The sequence below is a fragment of the Topomyia yanbarensis genome, chromosome 2 (genome assembly GCF_030247195.1).
Source record: "Topomyia yanbarensis strain Yona2022 chromosome 2, ASM3024719v1, whole genome shotgun sequence".
Taxonomy (NCBI): Eukaryota; Metazoa; Arthropoda; class Insecta; order Diptera; family Culicidae; genus Topomyia; species Topomyia yanbarensis.
Genome location: NC_080671.1, coordinates 350,784,397 through 350,795,170, shown reverse-complemented (window position 1 = coordinate 350,795,170; position 10,774 = coordinate 350,784,397). Strand labels below are relative to the sequence as shown.

The window sequence follows — 10,774 nt, the reverse complement described above, 5'->3', positions numbered from 1 at the left end:
TACTCTACAAATCCCTTTTTCTTTCATTATTTGTCCTAATACCTCAACTTCCCCTCTTTTTCCAGCAATGAAACTTTTCTCATGTGATCTCTAAGCATATTTTACACTAAAAGTAGTAAATTAAATAAGAATTTTGTTGTTAATTGGAGTTAATATGTGCGATTTTATGATGAAAATATGAAATCGACACTATATGTCAGATAATTTGATGTTCCTGAATTTTACCGGTAACGAATCTATTTTTGTTATAATCCTAAGGATTTTCCACGTTCAACAAGGTATAGTTTATGAAAATTGAGTGAAGAATAATAGAGATATATTCACGAGAAAATGATGAAGTCTAATATGAATGTCAAAAGGCCATTTAACCCCAACTTCTCGTATTCGGACTAAGATCAAAAGGGTTCCGTTCAATTTCTGAGATTTTTTTACATTAGAAAAACTACAAAATATGTATGATTTGCATCACGGAGCAGAAAAATCATGAAAAAAGGGGATTTTGGGGCCAAAATGACCCAGTACCCCACTTTCCCGTATTTTTCTAGAAACAAATATATCTCCGTTCAAATACTAAGATTATTTCCTTCTAAAAGAGGTATAAATTTTAATTTTCTGATTGCTACTTCAAAAGTTATAGCATTTAATGTGTTTTTCCTCCATATTTTCCCATAGTACCAATTTCAAAAAATTTCAAGCGAAGTGGGCGGGGGTCTAAAATTGTCCAAATGATGTGAAATTTGGCATCTGAGCTTACTTTGACATTTGTCACAATATGGGAGGGGGGGCCTTTGAGAATTCAAAAAAAAAAAATTTTTTTTGCAATGCCCTAATGTTTACCGGTTTACCTTTGATCTGTAAAAAGATCAAATGTGATCCGCGTGAATTCAATGTGTGTGAATTTAAGGGGTTATATACGTCGAGGTGCATTAAAAAAGGGAATGTTTGAAATTGTCTAAAGATATGTAGCCATATTTATATCGAATACTTGTTATACGTCCAGCGTAGTCCATGTCTAATTTGTAAAATCAACTTGAGAACATGGAAAAATATTATTAATTGTTGAAGTTACGAGATAATCGCGTTAAAAGTTTCAAGTATATACCCAGGCCCTCGTAAGGGAGCAAGATGAAAAACGCTATAACTTCCCTTGTACTACTTGGATCTAAATTCTTATGCATCGAAAAATAATAACCATTTGGCATTTACTCTACGTATGACAAACTAATACATAAGACTCCTGAAATCATGAATAATAAATTTTGTCTTTCTTGAAATTATTTTGGTTTCCACAAAACTAGTTCTTATTTGTTAGATTACTATGGTTGTTTCTTGAACACGATCAGTTTTCTTAGGATTATAGTTCATAATTTTGAGATTCTCAAGTTTATATTAATTATTTCGACTAAAAAACGAGAATTAAACGATGTACATTGTTTCAAGAGGCTAGGAACGATTTCCTTTTGCGTTATCTTTATATTTTATTCATGAGATAATTCAAATTTTTCACGCGGAGTAATGTTATTAATATTCATGATTTCAAAAGCGATTTTCATGATTACTTACGATTTATTTCGTAATTTCTCTATGCGTTATCGTGTCATTTTATTCTTGATTTTCATGTTGAAATATTTGCGTTGAAATCGTGAAAATGTGGTTAGAATGATATTAAACCTTTATTAAACTACAAAAGAAGAATTTAAATCAATCGATACGATAATCTAAATACGGGTCATGCAAAAAATTTGCTGCAAAAAATAACGATTTGCTTGAGTACTGCTTTTGGAAAAATGGCTGTGCTTAACACAGATGTACTGAATCTGGCTGGTATATGACACTTTGCCAACCAGAACTTGACACCGCTGGAAGGTCGAGTGTTAGAATTATTGATAGCCTTCGTTTATTTGAGAAAAACAATGAAAATAATATTTCTAATGATTTGAAACTCAATGAAGAAAGATTGACGGCCCTCAGCTTGGCATTAGCTTTTATTCCAAGAAAATGAAACCTCTAATCCTACTCGTAAAACGCTTGTCAATAGTTTCATTCAAAGTTTATAACTAGTACTACATAAATATCTGATTTCAAATCGCATGAAAATGGCCTTCGAGACTTTTTGATCACTGTTTAAAACTACCGTACACCATCGCAGCCAACAAAGCCATTGCAATGGTTTTCAGAGAAATGATCACACTCATGGCTCCGGCATCGTAGTGTTTGTAGTTGCACCCGTTACCGTCACACGTGTGGCAGGTTTGACCCACCCTGCAGAAGTCACTTTCCGACAAACATCCACGTTCAACAAGATCACCGACCACACTCACAAAGCACTGATCATCCGGTGTGTAGAGGCGGCACAACTGAGCAGTAGTTTGGATTTCCTGGCCGCAGGTATCATTGACATGACCGGCACACTGGTGACAGTGAAGTCTGTGACTCGGAAAAACCTGCAAGAAAGTAAGTTCACGGTGAAGTTACTTTTATACTCGTTCAGCTTTATGTAAGAGGTCTAATCCCTACGATCAAATCTAGGAGCCAATTTCACCGGTGTCGGTAGGGCAGTGTAATAATGTAAACTTACCGCACCGTTGCACCTGCCCTGGTTCACTACGTCGTAGCAAAGCTCGCAATTGGTTGCGTCGTTACAGTTGGCGAAGTCCTCGCGACTCAAAGCGGACGAACAGCCTCGTTCGATTTCACGGTCTACGGAGAAAGATTTTTAAATGTATCACTGAAATTGCATTTGATGGAACCAATGATAAACACTTACCCACAATGCGGGAATAACAGGTGAAGTTATTAGCAACTGAATTGCAATCTCGCATTAGGATGTTCATATCAGGATAGAGGCAGTTCTGGGTTGTTTTTGTGGAGCAAACGAAGCATGAATCTGAAAAAGGTATAGTAAGTTGACATGAACTAATCACTGGGTTTCAAAGTGAGTCAATGTGATACACCGAATCAAAGTGATGTGCCCTTCGCTCAAGTCTCTAGACCACTCGGGGACAAAACTTGATACTGAATTTTTCGCTAATGGTTCAAGTGCTGCAATATAAAATAAATGCAGGAGAATTTGAATCTTTTATTACTATAGGTTTACTAAAATAGCGGATAAGTTAATTTATACAGAAATTCTGGTTTCAATGTTTGATTGCATTATTGAGTTCCATTTATTTTGTATAGAGGTTCTAATGTGCAAACTGAAACCATTAAATTCATCGTTTCCATGGCTAAGACAACAGACGAGGTAGGAGAAGATATCAGGAGGTTTCCCTAATTCAAAGAGAGTGGTTACAAAACAATTCAAGATAAGACGTAATATCGGCGATTTCGGGGCCGTATGAAACTTATATCACTGCTGGTATAATCAGTTTTGACGAAAATTTAATGCGTCTACTTTTCAATGTACATTAAATCATTGTAAAACTTGACCATGTCTGAGACCGCATGTTGGCCTTGAGTACAAATATTTACCAACTAATCGCTCTCTGCTGCATCTCCGAATTGAATTTCAAATTGGAGTGAAACGTTGCGATAACGAATATAAACACGTTGCTGCAGTTTTTTAGTGATAGTTACACTGTTTATCCTGCACATACGTCGCACAGAGGAGTATTTTACCCAAAAAGCTGACCAAAAGCGAAAACTTCAAACTCGTGCAATAGCTTCTAATCATACATGACTGGTGTCCTGGATAGCTACTACACAATTTGGAGGCCTTGTTTGATTTATTTATTTCATTTGCATCCAGCAGTAGCCATCAGAGTTAAAATAAAATAAAAGCGATAAATTCTCGTCAAAAAAGTCAAGATATTTACTTTCATTTATCCAAGAACCAGTATTATCTATCGGCTAGTCTTAAAGTATCTGCTAAATCCATTGGTATGTACATTCGAAAATCGAAATTAACCGCATATATCAATGAATATGACAGTTATAATTGAGCTAAATATATTGTGCAATATTTCCCAAATATGTTGGTATTATAAGGTGATCTTTATTTATGTTCGCACTATTTCTCACCTCAAATTTCAATACCATTAAATAAATCAGTGTCCCAGTAAGTGAATCAATTGCTGCCACTTTTTACCATTTTGTGTTTAATAGGCATCTTACAAAACGATATATTATTCAGTTTCATACTACTTATTTATGCAATTTCAGAATTGACTGCTTTTTCAATATTTTTATACAATTATTCTACTTTCAGAGAATATCTGTGCAAAATTTGAGCGGTATATTCCAAATATTGTAAAAGATACAACGTTTTGAACTAAATAGACGCAACACAAGTCACGCGCAGCATAACGGTCTTCTTTGCACGGAACAACGCTTTCGAATCATTGTTGCAGAAAGTTGGAACCGAACTTTAAGATGCATACAAACATAATTACAATATAATTTCATATGAAAACTTCTTAGCACATTTTATTCATTACCGGATTGTTTACGTAGAGCAAAATATATTAATACTTTTGGCCAGCTTTTTAATACGAATACTCTTCTGTGCGTCGTAGTGGAGGAGTTCTTAATGCGGTGTCCACCGCACTCGCCTTCTGCTGGATTGCTGAGGATAATAGTTTAAGTTTTGAGGCTATTTCATTGCAGGCACACTTACACCAATCCTCTGCACTCGACAATTAATCCCGTCAGTCGCATGCAGCTGGAAGGTTTCGCTTAATTCCACGGACTGATTCAACAAAGCACGGCTTCCAATCACCAATCTCCTATCCGCGCTATAAGAAACCTCGTCTTTGTGAATACGATTGGTCTGCTTAAGTGTTCTGTTAATGAAGCATCCAGCGTGATCGTTTCTCTGGATAACTATCATCGTATTTTAGAAATAAAGTCTATTATTCGGCATATCCCTTCTGATGATTTCAATGGGGTTGTACCATACTGTGGCAGAAAAGGTTTCCACTTATAATCGGCGGTGATGCAAATGCCTGCCAGATCATTTGAGGAAGCTTGGATATTAATTTTGGGGGCACCGAATTGATGGCATACTTAGATATTTCAAATTTGCGTAGACTTAATATAGGACATTGTCTAACATTTGCACGATCAGGTAGATAAGAGGTGTTAAATGTAACTCTCTGCTCTGATGGTATTACGCATGAGTTGGCAAACTGGCATGTACCCAACGAGCTCGACCCTCCATTATCTAATTATAAGTACATACGTCTTTGATCATTTAGGCGTCTAGATGTAGCACCTTCTTTCAGTGCCACTGTGTAATCATTCAATTTGGAGTAAGTTGTATTACAAAACTGGATTTAATTGTGTGGATCTTGCTAGAATGATTATTTCCACTCATTTTGATCAAATCGTTAATGGGTACAGATCATTTCCACTCCTTTTCGGATTTTTGGTGTATCTCACATTGAGCCACTTCCCACATCAGGTGTGAATAACGACAGTTCCGAACAGCGTGCTTCTTCTAATCTCTCAACAATGGGTAAAATTTTTGATAATAATCAAAGAAAAAAGCACAATCGCGGAAGTGCTCTTTCTCTCTCTCTCTCTCTCTCTCTCTCTCTCTCTTAAACAAATGCTTCGACTCATTTTATAGAGTCTTCGTGTCTCAATACTTATCGAATGCAAGCAAGTTTGGAGGAAGTTCACTTTTCGATTGCGGTGAAGGATAATTTGTTAACAGACATTCACGGGTACCTTTTTCAATCCCTCCTTACTCTTTCATCCCCAGTTTCAATGGGTTTGGTTCAAGATATGGTATTGTTTGTACATTCCTTTGTTTTGACGTGTGTCTTTGTTTTTTTTTTCTTTCTTAAGGATTTTTATGAACGTGTCCACTGAAAAACAGACAGAGAAAGAATGACTGGAACGATGAGCAATGAAAAAATGGTGAAAATTCACCTTTTTATTGGAAACACCGAGAAAAGATATGTCCTCAAGCAGGAATCGAACCTGCGATCTCCCAGTCTCTGGTTGGGTGCGTTAACCACTCCGCCATCGAGGACAGTATGCGACGTTCGAAAAGCGAATGAAGAGTTTGATGAAAGCCAAGAAACGTGGCTACTGGCACCAGTTCATTGGTGGATTAACGAAAAAACATCTATGAGCACACTTTGGGGCACAGCCCGACGTATACGAAACAACTAATGAGAGCGTGGAATATTTAAACCGTTGCATATTCGATTTCCCCTAGAAGATTTGTCCGGATTCCGCCCCGGAATAGAAGATATATCGCGCTGCGTCCCGCTACGATTGCGCGAACAAAACACCTTTCTCTATGGTGAAGCTCTTACTTGCCCTCTTATCATGAAACAATAAAGCCCCAGAGCCAGACAGAATCACATTCAATTTGTTGAAAAATCTGCCAGACTCTGCCATGAGACGCTTGTTGAATTTATGTAATAAGTTTGGAAGTGCTGGCAGGCGTCCTACTACTAACAAATCGATTTTGGGACCATTCATATCGATTTCTCTTTCGATGCGATATCTTGAACCCATTGGCCCGTTATAAATGTCAAAGGAGTTGTCGAGCTCAATCTCCATACCCGATTTATGTCCTTGTACTTCGATTACATGGCACAAATTATCAATTCTTCTTTGTATTATCCCAACCGTGTCAATCTCTCTCATGCTTCTGGGATTCAACTGTATTGTTCAACTGATCCAGGATAGATAAGATTCGTGGAAACCCATATCACATACGTTCGCAAGAGATTCCAAACATTATAGTAAATTTCTAGAAGTCGACTGCAACAAGATGTTTTACACCGACGAATAAGTCTTGACGGCTCCACTGGTTTCGGTATATTCAATCAAAACCTCATTCAAACGCAATGATCCAATATTTACATCCAGACCCTTGCGTAGAAAATAGTCAAGGGAGGGGTTTTGATGTTTTCTTTTATTATATAGGGAAGGTATAGAATCCCTCAAACGTTGAAGAGTCCCAGAGGGTTGAGTCTTGTGTCGACTTGGCTCAACAAATTCGGACAATGGTTGTTATCGGGAAATTATCTGGATCAGCTACCGCAGCCTGCTGGTTCATGGCAGTGTCTGATTCTTACTGTGGTAGTATGTAGTGAGCCTACCAACTAAACCTACACCTCATGATCCTCCCAACCCTCACCCTTCCGAGGCCATCGTTAGGTATTACTTCAGGAGGTATTGTGCTCTTTTTATTTGGTGTTAATCGTTCGTATTTTCCATTGATGCTGTTTCTTGCTTGCTGTCCAACCTTCGTGGTATAACTGACTTAATCAGGTCAGCTGCAAAAACCTGTTGAAACGCGAACTGATCCAGAGAAGCCAAAAATAACGGCTTCCATCTCTTTACAACTATCTTCGCCGGGGTTTTTTATCCTACTTGGTGATACTCGTTCCCAATTATCTACTAGTTGGTGCTGAGAGTTTCTTGACGGCGGAATTTCTCCCGTTTAGATATCAGCCACTCTGGAGCAGAAATGTCCTACTGTCAAATTTCACTAGACAATAATATGTCGATTTTCTTCGAGTTCGTGTTGTTTGTTCGTTAGTTATTTTCTTCTTTAATTACTCTTGCTAGCTCGTTCACCGACCTTTGCTGTGTAACTGATCTACTCACTACTGTTGTTAATATCGAAACTTGCCGAGCCGTGAACCGATCCAGCGGTGCCGACCAACTTGACTTGCATCCTTTTAAAGCCACTCTCATAACTTGTGGCTAGAATGACCGAACTCAAATGACATTTTGGGCGGTGATCAGCTATTTTTGTAAGCGTCCCTTATCACCTACTTTATAAAGTGATTCATCAAGAGTGCTATCTTTGAAAATGAACCGCCTTGGGTATGCAATTAATTTTTCCAATCCTTTTTTATTGCAAATAACTAAGTAGACTTCATTCTATTATATTCAGATTTGCACATATTTCGTATGTCGTATGTAATTTGAATGTTCTTTGATTTGATGGCAATGCAAGGGAAAATGTATCCGCCGGCTGATGCCAATTGCATTTCTTTGAACTGATCAAACTTATTTCTTTGTCTGTTTCCAGTTTATTTGCCCAACTAGGAAATTAGTCCACTGGGCATTTTATGTACGTGGGGAATACGCATGATTTTGTCTGAGTGAAATGATGACTTGAATCAGGTATGAGGGTTGAGAATTGACTGTTCACGAGAAGAATCAGAAGCAAGTTACCAATTTGCAGCAGTCATATCAGCACGAAGAACATATTTTATTGTCATATTCATCTGCCTGCTTTTAGTCCAATAAATATATTCAATTAATTGTTCTCATTGTATTGAATACTTTCATATGCATTGAAGTGTGCATGTACTATATTATTGTTATGTTAACCATCTTTCTTCATTTGTTAAAAAGTTAGCGTCATCGGTTGTATATTCGACATACAAAGCTTGTCGTTTCATGTATTTCGGTAGTGCTTATACCGATTGAAATGCACCTCAGTCAGCTTGATAAAGACGCGAATAATGAAAACATAACAATCGTAACTTTATTCAATTGTTCGCGGAGAAAGAAACCAATGTATAATTGTCATTTTATTTGCTATATAAATACCAAAGTTTATACACGATAAATGATACTTGTATTATGAAATCTTCAGTTCCATAGGTATTACCATATCTGTTTCGACAAATGTCTCGAGACACTAAAGGTAATCGCTTTTCATGACTTTGTATTGTTTTTGGAATGTCGTGTTTCGCCACAATAAAGTAACAAGAAATAAGAAAATCGTTCACATACCGTTTGATTCAATTAAACATAAGCAACGCTCCCAATTGTCGGCAGTCCGGAGCTGAAGTTGCTTTTTTTACAAACCGAGCATTTCCAATTTAATTCAGCAAACGATAAATCTATCATAAATTCTCGGCAGCCGGCTGTCCAGAGCAATAAACGCATGATAATAATTCTGAAAGTTGCATAGATTCTATCACTTATCAAAGTGAATCCAGATTCGGGTAACTCTTTACCCCCTTCTACCAACAAAAACTTCTTCTAGTGCAAACGTGGAGATGCAGAGGAATACACGGTCTCCATAATAAAGTTTGTAACACTAACATCTTTGCCTTTCCTGATGATTGTAAGGACGTGTCCGGCGCCGTCATTGGCATTTCAAAGTATAGAATTCTCAGGTCCATTTGTTGATTCTCTGTGCAATCTCGCTTGTTCTGGTCAATCACGAAGTAGCAACTACGAACTACTACGCAATTCAAAAGTAATTCCAAACCCTCATGAGAGGGGTTTGAACCCCCAAAACCCTCCCCTTGTGCAAGGGGCTGTTTACGTCAAAGAACTTGCTGCTATTCAGTATTCATACTGGATACTTTACCCAACCTTCCAATAAATACCACGCTAGGAAACGCGATTCTGAACATGAAAACACACAAGGAACGACCTCAAGGAGGAGTTTTACGGTCCTTTCTGTGGTCATTAGTTATAGACGACTTATTAAAATCAATAACAGAAACGGGAAGTGATTTGCATACTCGTGAGTAGAAGATTTAACTATGTTGTATCATATAGAATACAATCTGCCTCGAACATAAGTTCGCGCATCAATCCCCAAAATCTTGGGATACAATAGATTCTAGATCCTTGGCGATCATTCCCCGTTAGGGTTTTAACGTAAGTGTGGAGAATATTTGTACCTACTGAAGAATTATTATTAATTGAATGAAGAATTCTTCTTGATCAAAACGATAGCATTGGTTGCTCGCTAAACGCAACTGATGACGCCACTGTTATTACAATAAAACCGGCAAATTTTTTGGAGCAATGAAGTCATCATGGGTGTGTATTACATATAGTAATATATAATACGGAAACATTCGATAATTATCAGTGACTCCGGTTTCCGATAACGATTAGCCGTCAGGCGCGACCTTATTATGTGGCGGTTCTATCCACATTTTGGTAAGAACTGATAAGGGATAAAACCTTTTCTGTGAAGAACACATACTCGTTCACACAAGCAATACAAGGAACATATACTCGTATTGTTGGTAATAACTTTTCCACCTAAGTTCCAGTAGAAAAAAAAAATTCTAATCTAGTTCCAAAGTGATCATATATAAATGAAACTCGAAACACGTGGTTATTCTGATGATAAAATTGAGTCTTTAGCAACAGATCCGCTGGCTGATTGATTTCTGGTTTATGCTATCTTCTATGCGGCACGATAGAATTAGATGTTTTTACAATTCATTTCGGTGCATGAAAAAAAATATTTTCGGTGTTAATCCGATGATAAGTCTGCTTTTTTTGGCAGTCAGGTAGCGAGACAAAAGTTTGTCATTTGTGGACTGCTCGAACCGCACCGCGTGGTCAACTATTATATGCGAATCTATCCAAAAAAATTTATGCCGATGAAAATGGAACCAAATAATAGAAAAACACTTGTTATTTACTTGCGCTCACTGATACAGCTGCTAGACCAGCCAGGATAACAGCTATCAGAAGATTTTTCATTTCACTGCACTGCACTTCGGACACACTAGGATTTGAATATTATGCAATTTATTTGCTCCGGATACTGCGTTGGGCTTGCTTTCAGTCGCGAATTTTCACTCAACTGACGCGATTGACGGGTTGAATATTGAAGCAAACCGCTGGGTGTAATTTATATTTTCGGCCTATTTATCTTATCTCAACAAATGCTTAAGTCGACCAGAGATAAACAAACGGTATAGAATCGATGAAGCCACCCGGTCAGAATAGGGTAGACTATACATTGTAGTATTTTCCGACCTGGTGAGATAGTGTGTCGGGCTTCATGTTGCTCTATCCCGAGCGTGAAGATTTA

The 10,774-nt window shown here is 37.5% G+C and overlaps 1 protein-coding gene across 1 annotated transcript; it reads right to left on the bottom strand.

Annotated features, from left to right (window-relative positions):
* Positions 1–1,952: 1,952 nt before the first annotated feature.
* LOC131681449 (uncharacterized) lies at positions 1,953–10,565 on the bottom strand. The gene is made up of 4 exons (XM_058962241.1): positions 10,380–10,565; positions 2,768–2,887; positions 2,579–2,700; positions 1,953–2,444 (listed from the first exon to the last, which is right to left on the bottom strand). Exons 1-4 carry the CDS (start codon positions 10,438–10,440, stop codon positions 2,118–2,120), a joined length of 630 nt encoding a protein of 209 aa, XP_058818224.1. The 5' UTR covers positions 10,441–10,565; the 3' UTR covers positions 1,953–2,117.
* Between the last annotated feature and the right edge of the window lie 209 nt (positions 10,566–10,774).